The 23,278-nt window shown below is 47.4% G+C and overlaps 1 protein-coding gene across 2 annotated transcripts in view; it reads left to right on the top strand.

The window, feature by feature from the left end:
• Nucleotides 1-14,282, top strand: part of MGAT4B (alpha-1,3-mannosyl-glycoprotein 4-beta-N-acetylglucosaminyltransferase B) — a 48,228-nt gene extending 33,946 nt beyond the window's left edge. The window contains exons 4-15 of one of the 2 annotated variants that reach the window (XM_030459189.1): nt 442-575; nt 3,110-3,156; nt 5,680-5,793; nt 6,028-6,103; nt 6,441-6,555; nt 7,295-7,425; nt 10,301-10,405; nt 10,849-11,042; nt 11,417-11,495; nt 11,892-11,979; nt 13,079-13,191; nt 13,302-14,282. In XM_030459189.1, coding sequence (XP_030315049.1) covers nt 442-575; nt 3,110-3,156; nt 5,680-5,793; nt 6,028-6,103; nt 6,441-6,555; nt 7,295-7,425; nt 10,301-10,405; nt 10,849-11,042; nt 11,417-11,495; nt 11,892-11,979; nt 13,079-13,191; nt 13,302-13,325 — 1,220 coding nt within the window. In that variant the 3' untranslated portion in view covers nt 13,326-14,282. Of the gene's footprint in view, nt 1-441; nt 576-3,109; nt 3,157-5,679; nt 5,794-6,027; nt 6,104-6,440; nt 6,556-7,294; nt 7,426-10,297; nt 10,406-10,848; nt 11,043-11,416; nt 11,496-11,891; nt 11,980-13,078; nt 13,192-13,301 lie in introns of both variants that reach the window. The other variant, XM_030459188.1, reaches the window with a different exon arrangement.
• The last annotated feature ends 8,996 nt before the right edge of the window (nt 14,283-23,278 follow it).

Genomic DNA, 23,278 nt, shown 5'->3' with positions numbered 1-23,278 from the left:
GCTCCCAAATCTCAACCCAAATCCTGATTTGTCCCTCCTAAACTGAGGTGCTTCTGGCCATGGGAGGGGTTTGAAGAGCAAAGTGAAGTGCTCTTGAAGTTGCTGTTCAAAGGCTGTGAAGCCCCTTAGGAGACAGGGGGCAGGTTCAGGTGTTTCCTTTGTCATCAGTTTTTTATGGGGAAAAAAAAAGAGTCTGTCTGACTGCCACAGGTGCCATGCCAGCCTGGCACACTGGTGTGCTGCTGGGCAGTACTGGGCTGGGGGATAGGAGTATGGGAATCCTACATGGCCCAAGCACTTACCAAGCTGCTGATCACTACTGGATTTTAATGACAGAGCGTGGCACCAAGCTGGTGAGCCACCAGGCAATTGTTGGAGCAGAGCAAAGCATCTTGTCCCAGCACACACCCTGCTCTAAAATCTCTCCTTGGCTCTGGGCAGTGTCCGTTGTGATGGGAATCCCCAGCGTGAAGCGGGAGGTGCATTCCTACCTCACTGATACCCTCAACTCCCTCATCTCTGAGCTGACTCAGCAGGAGAAGGAAGATTCTGTCATCGTTGTCCTCATTGCTGAGGTAAGATGGAATTCTGCCTCTTTACCCCATGTCTCTGGCCCCTATCCCATCCCATCCCATCCTGCCACCTGCCAGACTGGGTGTCAGGCAGGACAGCTGTCCACCCAGAGGCCAAATCTGCTGCTTGCTGGGGCAGATAAGCCCAACCTTGGGCTGCTGTCTGACTCGTATCTTTAGGTATGTCCTGCCCAAAATAAAACACCAGTTGGGCCAGGGAAGGTCAGGCTGTGAGCAGGCAGACATGGACAGCCGCCAGTGCAACATCTGCATTTATCCTTGTGGTCTAAATCATGACGGCTCTTGCAGGGTGCTTGAATGGTTGTTCTCAACATATGCAGGAGCAGCCCCATGATCATGTCTAAGGGAGCTCTCAGACCTGCTCCTGAAGCTGCTTCATTCCTCTTGTATGCCTGTCAGACAGCACTAACCCCTTCTCCAAACTCAAGAGCCCACTGATTTAGGGATGAGACTAATATGCCTCTTTGTACTCGTGTCTGGAGCCCAGAATCAGTTGCTGAATCCAAGGGCTAAAAAGCCTTGATACATTAATCCCCAAGAGCTGCTTTTATCTAAGGGTTTAGACGGTTATTTTTCTCCATGGCTTTCCCCTTAGGATTATTTTCTTGAGCCTGAAGTGCATTTGTCTTAATTTCCAGAAATCTGGTGAGAAAGATAAACCCCAGTGGTATGTTACTGGGAGTAGAACAAGGATAAATATTTGTCTGAGTTTGCTGCCTGTTTACCCATAATTTGACATTTTAAGTAGAATTTGGCTTTTGGGTCTCTGGCTGGAATTTTGTAGGAGAAGTTGTGTATGGATGGGTGCAGCCTCAAGTGGCTGTCATTTCCCTTTCAGCCAGGACAGGTTTGGTGGCTTTTTACACAGAGGGTGAGTTAAATCATGAGAGGTTTTAAGCAGCTTGACCAAAACTGTCTTCTCTTTAGGACTGCAGTAATTTTTGTTGTTTTTTTAAAATTGACTTGAAAATTGGGTGCACACTGTGATGGCAGCAGATGACTTTCTGTGACAAGAGAAGTGAACAACAAATAAATTCATTCTGATACCATGAAGTGCAGCCTGGTAACAGTGATGGTAGTTGTTGCAACTTACCATCATCAGTGTCCTCTTTTGCTGAGCTTGCTCTTGCAGCTACACAGCATTCTCCTTCCATGCAGTGCCACCCACTGATGTGTCTGCTCTGCCCCTTCCCAAAGTGTTTCCCAGTGTATCTGCACTTGGCATTGCTCATAAGGGCTCTTCAGGCATGGGATAAGTGTAAACAGTGGAGAGGTCTGAACCTGGAGCAGATGCTGGGTAATTTGGAAACACAGGATGAGTGGAGCAACTGAACATCCTTTTGGGGATGGGGACTTCTCATTTCCAAGTGCCACCACTAACCACTGCTGGTGTCACCCAGGGTGACCAGCCTGCCAGGGAGAGTTGGGGGCTCCTTGGCTGCTGGAGGGGAGCCCCAGGGTGAGCTCATCAGCTTGGCTGTCACGAGCCTGCTGTTTCAGCAGCAGCTGGGAGCTTGGAGCAGAGCTGTGTGTTTGTTCCCAAAGCCAGGAGCATCTTTCCTGCCTTTGTTTTTCCCGTTGATATTTTCTTGGCAGCACTGGACTAAGCAATGAGTCCAGCACCAAGAGACTGAGCCCTTTTTGGGAAAGAGACCTTTTTCCTCTTAGAGAAAACCCTCCCTTGTCACCGTTCCAGCTTGGAAGTGCTGTCCTCAGCTTGTGACACATATCCCCAGCATCTCACTTCTCGCCTCTGCCCGGCGCCAGGCACAGCAGCAGCCGGTCACGGCTTCTGTGACACTTGGTCTGCAGATCTGCTCAGCACGGTCCCATGATCCATTCAACCTCTGAAAACTATGCCAGCACCAGGAAACAGGCACAGGTTTCGCTCCCGGGTCTCCTGCCCTTTAGATTTTGTTTTCCCAGTCACTGTGCAGATGGTTTCTGTCCAGTGCCTGTCCCTGTGTTTGTACTTATTTTGCCTGCAGACAGCAGCATGCAGCACAGCTGACTTTTGCCTCCCTCCTGGTACAGGTTGTCAGGTTGGTTGTGGGAACAAGCTGTTGTTTTAGGGAAAAAAGCATCAAAATGAGCCTGAAATTTAAAAACTGCACTCTTATAAATAGACCCCTCTTTTTCACAAGAGAGGTAGAGATCCTTTTCTGCCAAGAGTATTTGCTTGGTTGGAAGCCAGCGTATACAGAGGAAAAAGAGCCCAGAAGTTAACACCTTGTGCAAATGCTTGGTTCTGGAAGAGGCAGAAGTGCCAGGAGAGCACGTGCAGTGTCTTGAGTCCTTTGGGGTCCTTTTGATACCTTTTATTAACACTGGCCACAAAGGAGGGCTCCTAGGAGACCATCAGCATGGGGAGACTGGTTAAACTGGACAAAAAGAGACATGAGGATGGTACAGAGGTGCTGACAGTACCCCTGGGTTGTGTTGAAGGTGATTGCTGACCCCTGGGGGGCACAGGCTGAGGCCTGAAGGATCTAACACTGCTTATGTTTTGTTTTCAGACGGATCCACAGTACACAGCCGGAGTGGCAGACAGTATAAAAAACTTGTAAGCACTTCCAAATGACTACGGCAGAACGGGCTGTGCCTGTAGCGAGGCCAAGGAACAGCTTCATTAAGGAGAAAACACACACTTTTCTGCTTCCCTTTTGTTTTGTTTTTGTTTCTTGTCTGGGTTGTTTTTTGTTTTGGTTTGTTTTTTTCTGTTCTTAACCTCTGGGCTTCCTTTGCTATTGCCGCTTCCACTTTCTGCTTGCTCTAAAACACATCCCCTATGTAGCTTCCATTGGGCTGCTTTGTGCCTTCAGTATTTAACATGTGTTCATGCCATTTCATTTTGCATTTTCTGTCCTGTGGCACTGCAAGAAGAGGGTTTGTTTAGATTTCCAGCTATCCTGGCAATTGACATGGTGTCTAGTGCAGCCCTCTACCTGCTCTGCAGTGTCAGAGCAACTAGGCAGCGTGGTGAGCACACCCAAATGCCTCTGCCTTATTTTGCTTTAAAATCCATGATCTGTTTCTCTTCCTGCTTCAGCCTGTTTTTTCCTTGTTCTGGGAGCTAGTTATATTTGTCTCTCACACTAGCTGCTATTTATGTCCCAGAGCCTTAGTGGCTTTTTGCAGCTTTGTCTGTGGCTGTTTAGGCAGAAGCCAGTGACAGATTAATAACCATGAGCCGGTCCAGGCGTTAACAGCATCAGAGCTTGGAGGCAAAAGGCAGAGAGAGAAGAGGCAGGGACTCCCATCCAGCTCCTGTGATTGCACGTTTCCAAAGGATGGCAGTCTCTGTAAGGAGGAGATGCAAATGGGCAGCACGTCCTCCGAGCACCCTGTGTCCCCAAAGAAATGATGGGAGAGAGGTTGGGATGTCTGCAGGGAGGGTTGTGTCCCTGGGCACTTGCAGAAGAGCTGAAACAAAGCTCTCCATCTTGCTGTGGTGGAGCTGGCAGAGCTCCCCTCCTTCTGCCTGCTGGCAGGAGAACACACTTACCGGGGGATAATGGACTGATTGTCCGATGGATCCTGATGAAATTACTGGGCACTGCTGCTGAGAGTGCTTCTGCGTAAAAGGCCTGAAACTTTAATTGACTTAATGATTTGATTTCTCGCTGTCCCCCCTCTCCAGTGCCTCCTGCCCCTCCCTGATTCACTGAAATTATTTTTCTTCCAAATTGAATTGAGGTGATGTGGGGTCAGGGCAGGCTGAGCTCATATTGCAGGAGGAAGAAAGCCATTGCTGCTTCAGTACAAGTTTTGTCAGCTCAGTGAGAAGCTTCTGTTTCACTGCTGGCTGAAGAGGGGAACTGTATAAAATGTTAGCTGGAAATCTTTCCAGTCTGAAGAAGGGAATTAGGAAGGGAAAAAAAAAAAGTGAGTTTTTGGCATTCCCATTGCTTTGTCTCCCTCTGCCCCATCTCCCATCTCCTGGTTTTGCACAAAGAAAATCAACCTTGCATCAAATATTCCTAAAAAGGACGATGTAAAAATAACTTTTCCCTGCTTATCTCTGGCAGTTACAGTAATCTCTGGGTATTGCTTGCAAGGCTGTTGTTCTTTAAGGGGTTCTTAACCCCATTGTAGGGAAAATAGATGCTGATTTTAAGGGACTTTAGTAGAATTCTTACTGGCTGTCCTAACTACAGCACAGCACAGCACAGTGTTTAAAGTAACTAACCAGAAATGCATAACATAATCTCTGTAAAACAGCTTTTAATTACTGATACATTTGGAAAATCTCTAAATGCTGCCAATGCCAGAGAGTTCTTCCTTTGGTGTCCCACTCTGCAGGTCTGTTTAATCTTGTAGGGAATCCATGATGCTCATGGCTGGTCTTTAAAGCTGATCTGTGTTTTTTCTAAGTGCAATAAATATTGAGCAGCACCTTTTGGAACAAGCTGTGAGATGCTCAGACAGAAGTGAATCCAGATGGTTTCTCAGTGTTTCCACTTTTGCTGTCCCATGGTCCTCTTTCTCATCTGTCCTCGATGCCCTCATAGACCAAAAGATATCTGTGTGACTTATTTTTAAAGCACGTGCTGGGACTCTGTCCCCTCTGCCAATCCCCTGCAAACCATAGTGAGGAGCTTTGTGGTGTTTCCCTTCTTTCTTTACAAACCAGCTTTGTAGGACTGCAGAGAGCAGAAGTTAGAGCACTTCAGTAATTTGGGGGGGATCAGGAAAAATAGTTTGGCTTCTCCTGTGGTGGCAAGAGTCATTTTCTTCTGCTGATGGTGTGCAGCACTTGCACACCTGCAAAGTTCTGTGCTGAAAGGCCAGTGTTCCATCAGCAGTCAGCATGTGTGTGCAGGTGAAAGGAGGAATTTTGGGGGGAGCATGCAAACATGGGGCTTTTAGAGACTGTGGGAGGGAGAGAGCAGCTTTAAAACACAGTGACAGTCCCTGCTGGTGTCCTTTGGTAGGGTCTGGAAGTATATTAGCTGCTGGGAGAGTTTTATCTTGGAGCCTGTATTTTTTGGTTGGTTCTGTGGCTAAGTGTTTACCCAGTGGTTTGGTCTATGACGTGGTGTGTCAGACATGAAAGTATTTGTTTACTGCTGCTTTTCTTCCTCAGATTCCCCAAGGAAATACACTCGGGTCTCCTAGAGGTAATTTCCCCATCTCCACATTTCTATCCTGATTTCTCCCACCTGCGGGAATCCTTTGGGGACCCCAAGGAAAGAGTCAGGTAAGAATCAGTGACCTTAAAAACAAGCATTCCCTGAATTTTTTAGCTGCAGCATCTACCCCTGACTGCAGCAGGGAAGGTCTTTTGGAGGGCCAGGTGAGGCTCTGAAACTTGCTTTTATCCAGGAACTGGAAGGATCTGGTGGGGTGGGTAGTGCAGGGCTTCCCAGTTTAAATGTACCTTCTTTTGGCTCCCCCAAGCAGCCTGGCATCCAGGAGAGTTTGTCTCTTGCAGGTGGAGGACAAAGCAGAACCTTGACTACTGCTTCTTAATGATGTACGCCCAGTCCAAAGGCATCTATTATGTGCAGGTGGGTTTGTGCTGGGGGTCAGGGGGAGGTGGGTGTACCTGTGAGTTCACTGTGGCTTGTACCCAGTTGAGAGAGGGCAAAGAGCGTGTCCAGCTGTGTGATGCAGCAGAGTGGGAGGGGGTTTTAACCAGATAGGTTCAAAAGCTGGGTTTCTGAGATGCTTTAAAGTTGTTTACCTGTTAGATTGGGTGAGAAGAATCTGCTCAAAGCATCTTCCAAAATAAACTAGGTCTGTGCCAAAGCTTCCCTCTGGTCTATGCTGTGATTGCTCTGCACAGAGAGGCTCTTACTGGAACCTGCATGGGTGGCTGGCACTGAGTGTACTTTCCTCTTGCAGCTGGAGGATGATATTGTGGCCAAACCAAACTATCTCAGCACGATGAAGAACTTTGCCTTGCAACAGCCCTCTGAGGAGTGGATGATCCTGGAGTTTTCTCAGCTTGGGTTTATCGGTAACATTCTCCTCTACTCACCCCAGTCCTGGCAAGTGTGGGCACAAGTGCCTGCTGGCTCTTGTAAGCACTTCTGCTCTTCATCCAACAAGTTGTCTCCAAGAGATGGTAAAATACTTCAACTTGATCTCTCCCTGTTTTTGCAATGACCCTTGTGTCTGCACAGGGAGGAAGATCCTCAGAGCTGGTACTCACTCGTAATAAAAATAAACCTGGTCAGTGGCCCAGCTGACAGCCTGCTTAGGCATGACCAGTAGCTTCTAGGCTGGATGGGATCTGGAATTGCCTAACAGTGTGCAAAAGGAAGTTTACTTCAGCACAGAACTATTTTGGGAATTGCAGTACATGGTTCCAGTAGCAGCTTGATCTATTATTTTGCATGCTGGTTTGACTGGCTTAAAACTTCTGGTGTTCAGGGCAGGAAATGGTCTGTCCTGCAGCTGGCCGCATGTTTTTCATCCTTATTTCTCCCTGATGAATGGAAGAGTTTTAGACCTTTTGATCCTGTTGGGACCTGTGAGATACTAATGTTCTAATTCTGCAATGAATATTAAATCCAGAACTGTATGATCAATGCCAGCAGTGCTGGTAATGAAACAGAGCTGCATGCTATTGCCTTTACGTAGAGAGATGGACACACATCCAGCCTCCACAGCCCAGTCTCCCAAGTTTTTTCTTCCCAGCTCTTATTCTTGACCAGTTGATACTGAAGCTGCTCTCTCTTCTCCCTCTTCTGTAGGAAAAATGTTCAAGTCTCTGGATCTGAGCTTGATCGTGGAGTTCATCCTGATGTTCTATAAGGACAAACCCATCGACTGGCTGCTGGATCACATCCTTTGGGTGAAAGTCTGCAACCCTGAGAAAGATGCAGTATGTAAACAACCTCCACTGAAGGGAAACCAATTGTGCAGGGGCAAATATATGCTTGACCTGTGTTCCAGAGATTCTTTTTCTGTGGACTCTGGTGTCCTTGTGGATCATACTGCAGGGTGTCCTGGCAGATTGTATAAGCAAAAGCTTGGGAGTTCAGGCTTTTGTAGCCTGTGGCTGTCAGAAAAAGCATTATTTCTGCATCTAGGCACTAACAGGGTATTCCTCCTCCAGTCCTTGAGGAGAGTAACCATTCACTATTCTGTATTGTTTCTCATTCAGTGAGCTTCTCTCCCTGAAGCCATGCTCTGCTTGCTGACTATAACCCTAGAATAACCCTTTGGCTCTGGGCTCATGTGTTGTACCTGCCTGGAGCTCACATGCAGGCTGCCCAGAGAGCTCACCCCAGATGACCCAAAAGCAAGCCCACCATGTGTAGTGTGTCAGAGTGAAGGCAGAGCACACAAAGGTCTTTCTGGGGTTTCCAGGAGGGTGCAGAGTGGTGAAATGGGCTCCATTTTCATGCTGCCATCTGTTTACAGAGCCAGGTGTGCATGAAATCTTGCTGACAGAAGCTCCCATGCCCTGCAGAGGTGGTTGAGGGACTGAAGCAAATGGGAATGGCAGAGGAGGAGGAGTGTGTGTGTGACAGCAAATGTAAGATGAGCTCACCACCAGTTAGTCCTCTATCTCCTCTCTGAACATATTGTATTTACTCATTCACTCCTTCACCCTCCTCCCCCAGCAGAGAACGAGCAGCAGAGTCCCCCTTACAGAGCTTGGAGCCAGACACTTAGGAGTGACCTCATGGCCACAACTACTTTGTGGTGGCAAATACCAGAGCAAGAGGTTACTCCAGGGGTAAATACTCTACTTATGTGTCAGGAGGAGATGGAGCACCCTCAAGGCTCTGCAAAACTGGGACAAGGATGTGGTTTAATTTGTCCTGATCTTGCTGGCTGAGGCTTTGACGTTGGCTCCAGACCCCTGTGTGCAGCCAAAACAATCTCAGTTGATACTCCTTGTGTCCACCTGGCACACGTGTGGCAAAGCAGTCCCCAGGCCTGCTTGGCAGCCCCCAGGGTCCTCACAGCCACGGATGAAGCTGGAGTGGTGGGATGCTGGGATGGAGCTGGGAAGAATGCTGCAGTTTGTGCTCAACACCCAGCCTCCCAGCTTTAAAATCTTCAGCTTGAGCATTGATTAAACACAGATCCCACTGCACAGGATCATCTTCTCCTTAGCTCTCAGTTTTGCTCATCTACCTGGTGGAGCCAAGGTTTTCCCAGGGGAAGCTGCAAACCTCTTAAACGTGTTGCCTTTTTAAAAATTAACCTACTTTCAGTGTGGATTTCTGGCTCCTTTCCCCCACTGTTTGCATGATTAACTCTGCACATTGCCCTTTCAAACATGACTTTCCCTGGTAAATCCCACTGTGCAGAATCAAATTGGTAGCAGAGAGGATTTGTCTTTTTGATTGGAAGTTTGTTTGACCTGAGCTTTTGGTAAGTGCTTTGCCTGTTCTGGACATATTCTACTCTTCTTTTTTAAACTAATTTTAGATTTACCTGAGGTAGAGCTGTGTGAAAGGATGACCTTGTTACCACCGACTGAGCCATTCCCCCTCCTGGTTAGACTGAGACAATGTTGCTTTCAGCAAATGCTTCTTTAGCAGAAGGGGAAAGAGGAAGAAAGAGAAATCAGGAAATACTGTAGCTCCCTCTGTGTGCCTTTCTCCTCCTCTCCCCATCCAGGCTGAGATCAGACCTGATGCAACTGGAGGTTTCTGGCAATGAGAAGGGTGTCTCTCATTAGCATGGCTAGTTTTAATTTTCTAATGTAATGTGAGCTGGATTAGGGGATTAGCTCCTCAGCAGCTCTCAGGGGTCATGCCTGGAATTTCCCAGCTCTGGGCAGGGTGATGCCCATGTGTGCAGGGCTTGTTGTGTTTGGTGTTCCCCTCTGTGCCCTGCCTGGTGCCAGGCAGACAGTGCCAGTGCCTGGCAGTGGGTTTGCTACTGGGGTTGCTTTTGGGGGGGAGGTTGTGAGAGCAGATAGTGGTAGGGGCGTGCATGTGTTTCTTTTCTTGAAGAAAGCAAAAGTTGGAAAACAAATATCCTCTCCCTCCAGTTTTTAACCCTGTATTTTTGTCCTGCTCCCTCAAACTGAGATAAATGAACTATTTTTAAAATGTCTCCACGCTCTCGGTATTTTTCTCCTTTGTCCTTTTTCCCTTCTCCATTATCTCTCTCCCTCCAACCCATGGAAAAACACGAGCTGGATCCAAGTTGCATCTCCCAAATTTATTTACAGGGTGGGATGGGTGTGAAGCAGTCAAACAGCTCAGACAGTGGCACGTGCCATGCATCTGCCAAACAACATTTGCCAACAAGCTGAAAGCCCTGCCTGGCTGAAGGGAGCCTGTACTTGCTACCTGCTCCCTCAGGCTCTGAATCATCCCAGGACTTGCTGTACCCTCAGACACTGGTGATCTCAAGCCCTGAATTAAAGGGAAAAGGCTTTCTTGTTAAGCCAGGCAAAAAAAAAATGAAACAAAATTCTCTGTCTGTCCCTACCTGACAGCACCCAGAGATTTGCTCAGCATTTGCTAAGCTGTGATTGGCAAGGAGACATTTGGCTCTTAAACCTGGACACTGCAGCTGACCAGCAGAGCCTGGGGGTGGCTGGCCAAGAGTCATAGGCAGGTTCCTCCGGAGTGTGGTTAAAAGCCCTCTTGCCAAATTGAAGCTAAAATAACACAGGAAGGTATAGGGATGGAGAAGCAGGGTTTGTCACTCCTCATGCACTTGTCTGTTCCTCTTGTGACTGCAGAGGTTTCAGCATGGGACACTGAGGGGTTGTCTCTTTTCAGAAGCACTGTGACAGGCAGAAGGCAAACCTGAGGATCCGCTTCAAGCCCTCGCTCTTCCAGCATGTGGGAACCCACTCCTCCTTGGCTGGGAAGATACAGAAGCTGAAGGTGGGTACTGGCTGCCTGTTCAAGCTGCAGACAGCCTTTCTGCCAGGCCTGGCCTGCAGACACCCAGGAACTGGCTGCTTTTGGGTTGGGGACATCAGTGACAGCAGCTGGTGGTATGGTGGCAGCTGGATTTCTATGCATTGGTTGTGGTTTATTTTAAATTACAGTTAGCTCATGTAGCTCCTACTTCTAAGTATGGCAGTGACCAAGAGTCACTGCATGCTTTTAAGCCTTGGTTCTGGTCCTTGCCTGAGTGCTCCTGAGATCCAGCCAAGCATTGCCCTGTCTGGTGCCTTCCTCAGACCACTCCTATCCCTCATGCTTCTGCACTGTGCAAATCAAAAGGTTTAAATATGTGATGTCTTATTGCTGGGACCCCTCTTCCTTATGAGTGAGAGCAGCTCATGACCTTTTTCTGCCCTTTTGCTTTGCATCCACCCAAGGACAAGGATTTTGGCAAGCAGGCCCTGAGGAAAGAGCATGTCAATCCTCCAGCAGAGGTGAGCACTAGCCTGAAAACCTACCAGCACTTCACCCTGGAGAAAGCTTACCTGCGGGAGGACTTCTTCTGGGCCTTCACTCCCACTGCTGGAGACTTCATCAGATTCAGATTCTTCAAACCACTCCGCATTGAAAGGCCAGTGCTTGGGGGAAGTCTGTGGGGAGGACCTGGGGACTGCCTGGAGCATGTGGAGATACTTTCCTTTTACTCTTCTGGCTCATGTTTAATTTCTTACCCATCTCATGCTCGACTGCCCAGGAGTAGGGAACCATGCTCTTCCAGAAGAAAGAAGATAAGCTGACCCTTTTTTGATGGGTCCATGTACATTCCTGCCCCTCTGAGCAATCCATGCTTTAGCTCATCTGGCCCAGAGGGTTTCCTTTCAAACCATGTGCCAGTGGGACTCGTGGGAAGGTGCCTGTCAGCCTTTTAGCAGTGCAGCCAGGGGGAAAGCTGTCACGTCCCCCTTCACTCAATGTGGGTTTCCATGGCTTTGATCTCTCTCACAGGTTCTTCTTCCGCAGTGGGAACATTGAGCACCCAGAGGACAAACTCTTCAATACGACTGTGGAGGTTTTGCCATTTGATGTAAGTGTTGTATTGAGAGGTGAGATGGGGGAGGAGTGGGAAGCAGAAGAGGTTTGAGAGAAGGGAACTGCTTAAAGCCATCAGGAAAAAAAAAATCTTAACAAGACTCAAGTGCTGGCTGGGAGCCAGGGGGTCATGCCTGGTGTGGTACCACCTTGGGGGCAGGGATGCTGTGCTGAGCAGGAGATGGAGGGGATGGAGCTGCAGTGGCAGCAGCAGCATGGGGGCAGCAAATGTCCCCTTGGTTTGGGGCATGAGGCTTGAGGTGCCAGGCAGGAGGATGACATGTCACAGGCTGCTGGTGAGGGCAGTGCTCAGGGGGATTGCTGCTGTTCCTTGGGCATTTTGGGTGGCTCTTACCACTGGCATTGCACAGAGCTCCTCTTCTCCCCACAGAGCCTGCAGTCAGATAAGGAAGCCTTGCAAGAGGGAAGGGGAACAGTCGTCAAATACCGCCGGACACCGGATGGCTACATCCAGATAGGTATAAGCAGGGTGGGGGCTGGCAAGCTGCCTGCTGGGTTTGGTGAGACAGCTCATATGTCCTCACCTTCAAATGAATTAATAATCTTAGTGCTTCTTGCTTGGCAAAGAGTACTTTCTGCTTCCCAGGAGCCAGGTCGGAGCAGGATTTAATCATCATTATCTCCTCTCCACCACTGCCCTCCCCCCTTAGACTGGGTGTCTTCTTCAGGTAGTTCTCAGTCCTGTGTTCTGCCTGCCTCTGCCTAGACCTACAACCAAATTATTCAGATTACCCACTCGAGTACTGTGTCCAGTTCTGGGCCCCTCAGTTTAGGAAGGAGATCGAGGTCCTGGAGCGGGTCCAAAGGAGGGCAACCAGGCTGGTGAAGGGACTCGAGCACAGATCCTATGAGGAGAGGCTGAGGGAGCTGGGGGTGTTCAGCCTGGAGAAGAGGAGGCTCAGAGGAGACCTCATCACTCTCTACAACTCCCTGAAAGGAGGTTGGAGCCAGGGGGAGGTTGGGCTCTTTTCCCAGATGACTTTCAGCAAGACAAGAGGGCATGATCTTAAGTTGTGCCTGGGGAGGTTTAGGTTGGATATTAGAAAGAATTTCTTTAGGGAGAGAGTGATCAGACATTGGAATGGGCTGCCCAGGGAAGTAGTGGATTCTCCGTGTCTGGAGATATTTAAAAAAAGACTGGATGTGGCACTCAGTGCCATAGTCTAGAAACCACAACGGTGGTTCAAGGGTTGGACTTGATGATCTCTAAGGTCCCTTCCAACCCAGCCAATTCTATAATTCTATGATTTGCCTAACCTGGTCTTAAAAACCTCCACAACAGGAAATGTCAGGCTGTCATCACTCTGTTCCCCTCCTTTTGCACAGCTGTGATGTCCAGCCAAATACTCCCTATTTTGTTTTGTTTAGCTGTTTGGGGTTTTTTTTGTTCCCCTAAGTGCAGTATTTTGCACTGACAACCACACTGCTGCTGGTTTTCAGCCCATCTAATGCTGGGGAGCTGCTGGCAGGGGCTGCTATGATGTCTTGTGGTTCCCTCGGGGGGATCCCAGCTGCCTGTTTGCTGTCCCCATGTCACCCATGTCCTCTCCCCACCAGGCTCCTTCTCCAAGGGTGTTGCAGAGGGTGAGGTGGACCCATCCTTCGGGCCTCTGGAGGCCATCAGGCTGTCCATCCAGACCGACTCCCCAGTGTGGATCATCCTCAGCGAGGTAAACTGAGCTTCCCTGGCAGCGGGACAGCTCTGCCCAGGACTGGGACTCTCCATTGCCTGGCCTGGCCTGGCCTCTCTCTCTCTGATCCCAGCCCTCTCTCCTTTCAGATTTTTATCAAAAAAGCAGAGTGACACAGACGCGAGGAAGCGTGGATCCCCGGTCCTGCTCCCTCCTCCCCGCGGCGCCTCGCCCGGGCGCAGGGAGGGCACAGGCCCCAGGGGCTGAGAGGCCTTGGCACAGGGGCTGCCAGGCCGGCACCGCCATGCCTGGCTGGTGCTGCGGGGCCAGGAGCTCATCTTCTCTGGAAGAAGAGCAGAAAGCAAACCCAGCACCCACCCCGTGCAGAGGGACGGTTCTGCTGCCCTCGGGGGGGATGTGGCTGCTGCGTGCATCGCTCAGGCCACGGGGGACGGTTTGGGGTCGGGATGAGCTTTAGCAAGCGTGGGGACAAAAAGCACCTTCAGCCCAGGATGGGGCGATGTCTGGCTGTATCTGGGGACAAAGATGGGGGGATTTGGTCACCTTGAGTCCTGCCAGCCAACCCTGCGGATGCACAAGGATGGGAAGATGGCCGGGGACCGAGGTCTGCATTGCCTTCAGCCAGGCGGTGGTCCTGGCCACAGCTGAGGATGGAGCGAGGGTGAGGATGGACCCTGCTCCAGCTGCAGAGAGATGAATCTGAAGGGGTTGGAGCTATGAGTATGGCAGGGAAAGCAAAACAATAAAATATGCCACACTGTGCCTGCCAGCATCAAACACAGCCCCTTAACTCACGGTGAAGTCTCCAGTGTCTTCATGCCTTGAGATTGAGTGCAGAAATCATCTTTTTAAATAACTATTTCAGTTATTAATTGATGTGACCTTTTTTTTGGGAGGTGGGGGGAGGGAAGGGGAAAGCAGAAGTAGCCCAGTTCAAAGAAATAGTAGGGATTAGTGTAAATCCCAATGTCTCTTCAGCTATACACTGGAATGCATTATACTACTTTATGTGCTGTATTTTTTATTATTGGATACATTTGATTTTTCAAGTACATCTCTCTATATAAATATATAAAATAATGTGCACTGTAATAAAAGCTAAATTTAAACTTTTGATATGGTGATGAGAGTCACGCTCAGCAAGAAGGCCCTTGCTCTGGCTCTGCCTGCCTGTTCCCCACCCCAGCCTGGGTGGGTGTCCCAGGGGACTGGGGACCAGCCAGATCCCCTCAGCCCTAAATGGGGTCATTCCTCAGCACTCACCACTACCTGATACTCCCAAAGCATTGCTTATGCTGGGAAAAGCACTTAGAGCAGCCCAGTGGGAGGCTGATTATTTTTTGCCCCAGCACCACAGGAAAGCTTCACCAGTTATTAAAAAAAGAAAGATGAGTCAGGTTTTTTTCCTCAGCAGGGAGTAATTGAAAGCACTTGGGCACCCATACATCCAAAGATGCACTTGTGGAACAGTTGTCTTTCTTACAAAATATGATCCCTTTTTTTTCTTTTTTTATAGCCACACGCAGCTCAGCAAGGAGCTGCCTGCTTGATGCTTCCCTTAGCTACCTGGGAACCCTGAATTTGCAACAAAGTGGGAAATCCAGACGGGGGCAAAGTCCTGCTGCTGGGTTGGTGGTGGGTGAAGTTGGGACCAAGCCAAAGTCAGTCAAGTCAGTGGCCAACACAGACACTGAACTACAGTCAGGCTGCCTTTTTTCCTAAAATTTGTATATAGCTTTAGACAGGTTTACCCATCCTTTCAAGTTAAACACAGCATCTTTTCCCATGCAACCCTGTCCCCTAACCCTCAAATTCTCTCACACCTGCGTCTCAAGAACCATTGATGATCACAGGTGATCTCTGTTGAGAAAAAAATTTTATTTTTTTAATATCTATCCTGGGTATGATTCTCTAACATGGATCATTACAGCACTAAGGAGCAGTGATGACAGCATGTGGGTCGACTGGTGCTCCAGAAGGCAGAACCAAAGGCATTAGAGGGTTTAGAAAAGACAGTGCTGGAAAACCTGGCAGTGAAGCCTGTCAAAAGGGGTGGAAGCTGGGAGGGAGGGAAATTATCACTGAAGAGAGAAGTGCCAGAACCCACCTTCTTTCAAGGTAAGCACAGAGCTGGGGAGATTCCTGCTGCCATGGGAGTCCCTGCCCTGCACAGTGAGCAGTGGTTTGGGCAGCTGTGGTCACCAGGTGCCGAGCAGCTGTAGGGGCTGTGCCAGCTCTGCCATCCACAGGGAGGAATTGGGGCATCAGAAAATGTGCCAGGAATCCAGCCCGTGCCAGCCCCTCCAGCAGCCAGGCACTGGCACACAGAGGTCCCAGCCTGCATGGGAAGAAAGCACCATCAGACACCCCCAGCCAAGCCAGGGCTTGGTGTCCCCCATCCTGCTCTGAGATGGTGCTGGGGAAGAGCTGGTGTGGCCACAAGCATAGGAGGGAAGGAAACCTGGGCTGGGGGATGCATTCTGCACCTCTGGGTTGGTTTGGGGTGCTCAGGGCCTCAGCCAGGTACTAACCATCCCTGTGCAGCCACCACGTAGCCCTGGAAGTACCTGAAGAGGGTGTAGAGGTAACAGCAGCCCCCACACTGCAGCCAGAGCAGGCTCCCTCCCAGAGAGGGGAGAAGACAAGTCCTGGGGGGGCCGGGGGTCCCTGGACACTGCCAGTGCTGCAGCCCAGCTCCATCACCCATGTCCCTGTTTCCCTCTGCAGGTGGGTTCATGGTCACAAGAACCAAATGCAGATGGACTCAGCTTTAGAACACTGTAGATGTTTTAATAATTTTTCTTCCTTCCCTTCTTGTTCCATGCATGCTGGAGTTGGGGCACTCGTCTATCCCTCCAGAGAAAAGGGAACTTGGCTTTCCCCAAGTCACAGCCTCACAGGTACAGAGGATGAGCCTGAGTTGCAGTGGGATTTAAGAGTGGCTTTTTATTGTTTGTTTAAAATAGAATAAACTACTGTGGAAGGGACCTACAACAATTATCTAGTCCTGGTCCCTGACCAACTCAGGGCTGACCACATAGGGCATGTGGTTTGGACTGGGGTTCCCTCTCCATTCCCCTTACCTTGATGGAAGAAGATTCCAGCAACCCAGAGGAGATGAGGATGGGGAAGTGCCTGGAGCAATTTGCCCTGTTGAGAACCAGAGATGAGCATTAAAACCACATCCTTGTATCTCAGAGATGGGTTAACCAAGGCCAGGGAGATGAGCTGGAGCAACACGTTGGGACAAACTGAAAGGGCTGGGAAGAAGCAGTGTTGGGCTGTGCTGGGCAGAAAAAGCCTTTCCTGTAAAATACAAAATCCTGTAAAATACAAAATCCTGTAAAATACAAAATCCTGTAAAATACAGTATCTGCATTTTATAGAAGAAAAGCACCAAAAAAATGCATAGGTGTCACCTCACCTGCATTCATGTGGGCATTGCAACAAAAAACTGTGGCTGAGGGGAAGTTACGTCTTTGCTGAACCCTGAACAAGTTCTGTCCTGGGTGCCAGCACCTTCACAGACACTGAGTGCAGCTACAGCATCACAGCTGCACGGGTGGAGATTCCTTGACAGGATTTAAGGAATGTTATCCTGGCCTTGAGTGAGCACAGCCCAAATCTGGGTGTCACACAAGCCATGCTCCATGAGGGAGCCTTCTCCCAGATCAAATTCAGCAAAGCTGATCAGATGTTCAGCCAGGTTTTCATCTTTCCTTTTTTCTTTTAGTGACAAAAATACAGATTTTCTGCAAGACATGACGGTGGGAGATGTGCTATAGGAGACAATGGGTTTGTTTCTTGATTTTTCCTACATTTTAGCACTCCCCAGGCAATGTAGTCTTAGATTTGGCCAGAAATTTATCAAGCTTGGGGAACAGAGCCAGACTGGGAGCTGGAAAAAGTCTGAAGATCCTTAGGCTGCACATGCAGTTTGAGCTTCGACAAGGGGAGGCTGCCGGGTTTCCATGAGTGAGCAATAATATCTTCTTCTTCTTTTTTTTTTTTTAATATATCAGACCAACTTATCCATTTGTATCCTTTTCCACAGAGAAAACAAGAGAGGAAAAAGCCCCCAGTGAAGAAATACTTTCTCAAACCTGAGCATCCTGAGGTTGCCTGTGCAGAATGGAGCAGAGGGCTACCCAGCAGGCTGCAATCCCCAGCATCACTGGGCTGACACACAGCTCATTATTCAATTAAAAGCCTCATCAACAGCTACCCAGTAGCAAAGGTTGGTGCCTCCCATGCAGGCTGCCTTTTTGCATTGCAAAAGGCCTGAAGCTGGTGGGTTTTGTCACTCCACAAATGCCTGCAAGCTGGCAAGGAAAAGCAGCTGCTTTTTTCAGGATTTAGTGCTACTCTTCAAAGCAGCTCCAGCCAAGTCCTTTCAGTTGCTTACGAAACAGCACAACTGAAATAAAAGATGGGATCTGGTGCCTGCTGGAAGCCAAAGGGAACTAAGAAGGATTCCAGTTTAGCTCCAGCACTGCTCTCCCCATAGGAACAGAGCAAAAAAAAAGCCAACAATGTAGGGATGGGCCCATAAGTGCTGACTGTCATAGTACAATAACTTAAAACACACACACAAAACAGGAAAACTAAAACCACCATTATAGCTGGTTCTGCCTGGAAGGGCATTTGCTTCAATTTAACAGCAAAACCTTAAAAGCAAATATTATGCTATTAATATAGCTTCAGCTACTCACAGTTTGGAGCCAATATCAATATTAAACTTAATTATTATGATGCATTAATGCTCAGAACCTCTTCCATACAGGCACTAATTTGTAATTTGGCTGTCTGTCATGTAGCATGAGGAAGATTATTGTGGATGCACAGAAAGACTCCAGCCAGAGAAAAGTGCTCCAAACCAAACTCAGACCTCTGCATGCATTAAAAAACCAAAATAAATCTAGAATCAGCAGCAATAAGTGTAAAGGTGACTTCAAAGTGACTTCAGTCTTTCCTGGCAGTGACACTTTGCTCAACTCACATCTAGAGGCAGTGACCACAAACAAATCAAAATCTTACTGAGCTCTGAAGATCCACTCGAATTCAGGGTGACCTCTTGTCTCAGGAGGGGAGATCTTGTACTTCTGTTGAGCACAGATCACCTGCAGCACAAAATAGGCTAAAAAAGAGAAAACCACAGGGATGGTAACAATCCAGCATCTTTTTTTTTTTTTTTTTTTTTTTTTTCAGCTAAGCTTTATCTAGCTTGGAATCAAACTAATGCTTAGAGGGGAAGAGCTGACATTGCCTAGCTTCATAGTTCAGGGCTGTCACACACAGCTTGGAATAAACATGCCATTTATTTCAGGCAGGTACTTTAAATGGATATTTGGGTATCCTAGCACAGCTGATGTCCCATGGAGCCAGCATGCTGGCTGGCACTTTGCATCCTCTCACACCCAGCACACAGCAGCAGAGCCCTTGGTGCTGCTCCCCAGCAGATCAAACACACCCAGGGAAGCCTGGAACACGCAACGAAACCTTAATGAGTCCACACTCCATCTCAGAACCTTCATTTTTTTTTTTTCAATCTTAAGGTTGGTGTTTAGAGTATTAGAGCATTCTCAGCCAGCCTGATGGGAACCTCCAGCACAACCCTGTGGGCACAAAACATTTGTACAAGCAGCATCTGACTTGTGAAGCACTGAGATACTAAGTAAGTCAACTAGGGATGCTTGGAAGTGTGGCAACAGGAGGAAAAAAGAAAGGGAGTGATTATTTCTTCCACTCCATTCATGCAGGGAAGCTCCAAGGCTCCAGCAGTTCCAGGAGCAGCTGTGCTGCCAGTGACAGCTTTGACCTAACCCACACTGCTCCTTTGTACAGTTATAAGGAACATGGAAAGTCACTTCAAAAAACAATGAAAACTTGTTAACAAGATCTGGACTGTTCTGCTTTCAGATGACAGGTCTTACTCCCATGATTACTGAGGTTTAAAGTGTTTATATGTGGGTGCACTACTACACTGCTGCCTTTATTGAAAATGAGAATTTTCATATGGGAGAAATGCAAAGGAGCAAACCAATTACTTTGGTGGCTGTGGCAGTGTGCTGCTAAGTGAGTCACTTGGATCAGCAAGTTCCTAACAGAGCAACTTTTCCAGAGCATTACACAGGGAGACAAGGAGCCAGGCTGCAAGGACTGCCTTGTGGCCTGTCTGATTCTAACAAAGATAAAAGCAGAACAGCAGGAGACAGAAGGGAAAGTAGGGACAGATGCTGCAAGATTAAAGACAAGACAGATCCGTGCATGATGGCAGAAAAGCGTTAGAACATATGTAGAAGAAAAGGGAGTTAGAAACATGAATAATCTGATGCTATGTGACCCATGTATTGCACAGCAAATCATCGTTAAATATACAGACATCCAGTCAGGAAAATGCCCACTTTCTAGCATTTTCCACCCTGTGTGCAGTGACCCAGCCCTAAGCAAGAAGTGCTGGGAGAGAAAAGTGTTGGGAGGAACAAGTTTGCTTTTTCCTTTCTGATTCACATGTAGGATGCTGATTATGGTCAGGAGTGAGGACATTGTCCTGCCCTGAGATGCAGCAGGGTGCAGTGCATTAAGGATGAAGAATCAGCTCCCTGAAGCACCTCTCAAAATGAGGTATTAAGACACCCATTCTGCACAAGCCTTCTCAGCAAAGACTTTTAGGAGAAAGAATTCAATCTACTCTGTGGAACCATTCAAACTATTTTTTTTGTGATTCCTGCTTCAAGGTTAAATGTTTGTGTGGATTCCCACGTGGCTCATAGGGGCTGAGCTCTCCCTGCACCTTGATCCTCAGTGGAAGCATCAGCCAGACCTTCATTCTCTATTTGATTATGTCCACAAACATGTCAAACCATCTCAGAGCTGATACCTGCCACATTTCAGTGAACCCAGCAAATAATCTTTGTGGGGAGTGACAATGACAGTGCATAAGCTTTACTTCCTTTGAAGCCACAAAAAAAAGAGGGAAGGGCTGTGAAAGAAAAACGTGGTAGTTTTGTCCTGTTCTGGTCCAGCACAGAGTTCAGCATGGGGCAGGAGAGCATCTACAGAGCACTAAGCTCAGACCTTTGCTAAACTGAGCATAAATAAATTAAAAAGGGGAAGGTTACTTGAAAGAATGCGGAAACTGAGGCCCCCCCCAAGAAATTAGGAAGCAAAACCAAGAATAAATGAAAATCAGCCACCACTGTACTTAAGCTCTGCCATTACAGTGCACCTGCATCTGGATGTGATGCAGGAGGATGTGTAGAGCACATCTCTACTTCTGTGCTTGGCCTTCTCAGGATGAATCTCATTTCTCTAACACCTTCTTCCCAAATATGCAAGAAAAGGTACTGCACAGCTCTGCAGTCCAGCTGCCATTAGCACACATCCTGCATCCTGGGAGGAAGGACACACTTATGATTTTAAAATTGCTCCTTGGCTTCCCAGGCAGAGACCATAAAACCAGGAAACTTTATCCAGAGGTAGATAATGTTTGCTGTTTATCTGCTGGCTTCACACCTATATGGTTCTGACATCAGACCTGTCAGGTGTCATTGGACTCAAGGATCTTCCATTTGTAGTTAGAGGTATTTCCCTGTAAATAGTTTGAGGGGAAACTACTGATGATAGACTTCTCGAACTCTGTTCTTCAAGTAGCACATCTGAGTTTTAAATAATGCTTGTATTAAGAGATTTATCATCTGATGGCTAAAAATACATCAGGTTGCTCAGAGATTCACATCTGTTTGTAAGCTGCGTTGTGACAGCTCTGTGGTGAATTAATTCAGCAATTAAAAACCCCATAGAACCCTTCCCTTATAGAAATACAAATATTTTGATAAAATGGGGGCTCTATCCACACCCCAGGCAGGGAGCATCCCCTACTTTGACCCTCCTGAAGCCCCATGGGGAGAGGCCTTTGCCCAAAGGACCCACAATTAAACACAAGAGGCAGACAGAGCTTGGCAGCACTCTGCTTGTTTGTAAATGGTCTAAAAAAAAAAAAAAGCATCTATTTAAATTAGTAGATGTTGCCAAGTTTCCTTGAAGAGGTCTCTATTTCTGACCTCTTGGATTAGTTTCCAAATTACTATGTGCTATCAGCTCATCTTGCCACCCACTCTTTGCAGCTAAGCTGTAGGAACTGAACACACAATATCTGTCAGAGGAGAAACACACATGTATGTGATGCTCTTTTCCACATACACACAGAGTATGTATGGCTGGAGACTGACCTCTTCCTGAGCTTATTTATTAAACTGCCTTTATTTTGGCTTCCTGCAGCCACTCCAAGTTACACATTGCCTGCTAACATTCAATTACAGAAAATATTCTAAAGACATTTTATTGATTAAATTGTTTTAAGTTTCAAAGTAAAACTTCAATTTCATTCCCTACTAGGATGCTAGCTTTGAGGTTTGTGAACCATTTCAGTCCCCATTAAACAACAAACCCCTCAGGCCCAACACTGGCAACAGCCAAACACAATTTTACCATGTTGGAAAGCAGCAACTTTCATTCCATGAAGACTCCAAGCAAGATACAGGAACCAAGTTCCACAAAGTTCAATATAATTAAATCAACACTATTATATGAAGGACATTTACCTTGCTCCAGGACTCCCAAAACTGTGACAGTGGCAGCAGTTTGGTTTTGGTTTTGGTTTCTCATGGTGCTGCCTGTGAGCAGATGGGATGAGAGCAGCTGCTCTCCCACAAAGCCTCCTCACTGCCCTGTGCCAACACTTCTTCCCTCTACCCCACCCCAACTCCCCCCACACCACTTTCCAAAGCAGTCACATCAGAAAATTCCTGTTCCAGACAAATGCTTTTTGCTGAACTACCCAACAGCCAAAGTTGTGTGCACAACCTGTAAAATTCTACTAATGATATTTACAGATTTTGGTACCATGATTATGTACTGCCAGCAATTGAAAGGTGATGGGCAATTTTCCAGCTCTTTTATTGCTAGCTTAAATCAGCTATAAAATACCTGAATTATGTTTGAGGTTGTAATAATAATTAACATTCATTTATGAATTAATGACCTGACCTTCTGCTCCTGTTCCAAGTAGCGGAGTTGATAACGTGAAAGATTTTCTAGACTTCAGGCAAAATAACTTTGAAATATCACTTCTGCTACTGGATTCTGAATTTTTTTCTGCCCAATAGAGGTCAGTGCAAAAATGTCACCAGGAGTCTGCTTCTGCCTACCCCACCTCAACAAAAAGTTCAGGCTTTAAAAAGCACTCCCAGATTTGCATTAGCTTCAGGCAAAACACTAACACCAAGGAGGGAAAAATAAAAAAAATTACCAGTTTCTGAGTAACCAGCTGGTTACAAGCTGCCATTGAGTCCTTAAAATCTTTGGAAAAACGTGCATTTCACTTCAACAAGGGAAAGTGTTTTCTGTTTTACTCAGTGTTAATTCAAAATGCAAAGCTCTTAATGGGACAATAAAGCAAATAAAATAAGTACTTCCCAGTTCCCCACAGGCTAGAAGCAGCTCATCCTGCTATTGTTACACACTATTACATTTGGTTCCTTAGAAGCTTTTGAAGTTACAGATCTCCTCTCCCCCCCAGACACAACTCAAAACTTGTGGAGTAGTAAAATGCTCAAAATATACTCAAGATTAAGTTAGGATCCACTTTGTGATCTGCAGGCTCCAAGCTGGGGTCATCAACACAGCAGATATGTAGCAAGATGCCAACTTCAATGCTTGCAGAATGATCCTTCAGTGTTTGAAGTTGATTAAAATCCTTTTTAAGTAAGGGGATGCTTGAAATTAGAGTAAAATGAACAGAAATGTACATGTCACAACAAATCCTTTGCCATCACTACTGCTACATCTGTGATCTGTGGCTGGGAGAGATTTGTGATGTTAGTTTAGAACCTAAGAACCAGATATCACTTGATAAGGGGCACACTTGACAAACAGGAAATCTTGCTTAACTGGCTGAATTCTTGGGTCTGCTGCAACTGCTGATTCATGGTGAGAACTGCTTTGAAATGTTCAACTCCGACTAATTCATCAAGTAGTAACTTGTTAACAGGAACATCCAAACACACACACACCCCACTAAAGCCAGGCTCCTTTGGGCACTCAT

This window comes from Calypte anna, chromosome 13 (assembly GCF_003957555.1).
Source record: "Calypte anna isolate BGI_N300 chromosome 13, bCalAnn1_v1.p, whole genome shotgun sequence".
NCBI classification, from domain to species: domain Eukaryota; kingdom Metazoa; phylum Chordata; class Aves; order Apodiformes; family Trochilidae; genus Calypte; species Calypte anna.
This window is presented reverse-complemented; position numbering and strand designations above follow the sequence as displayed.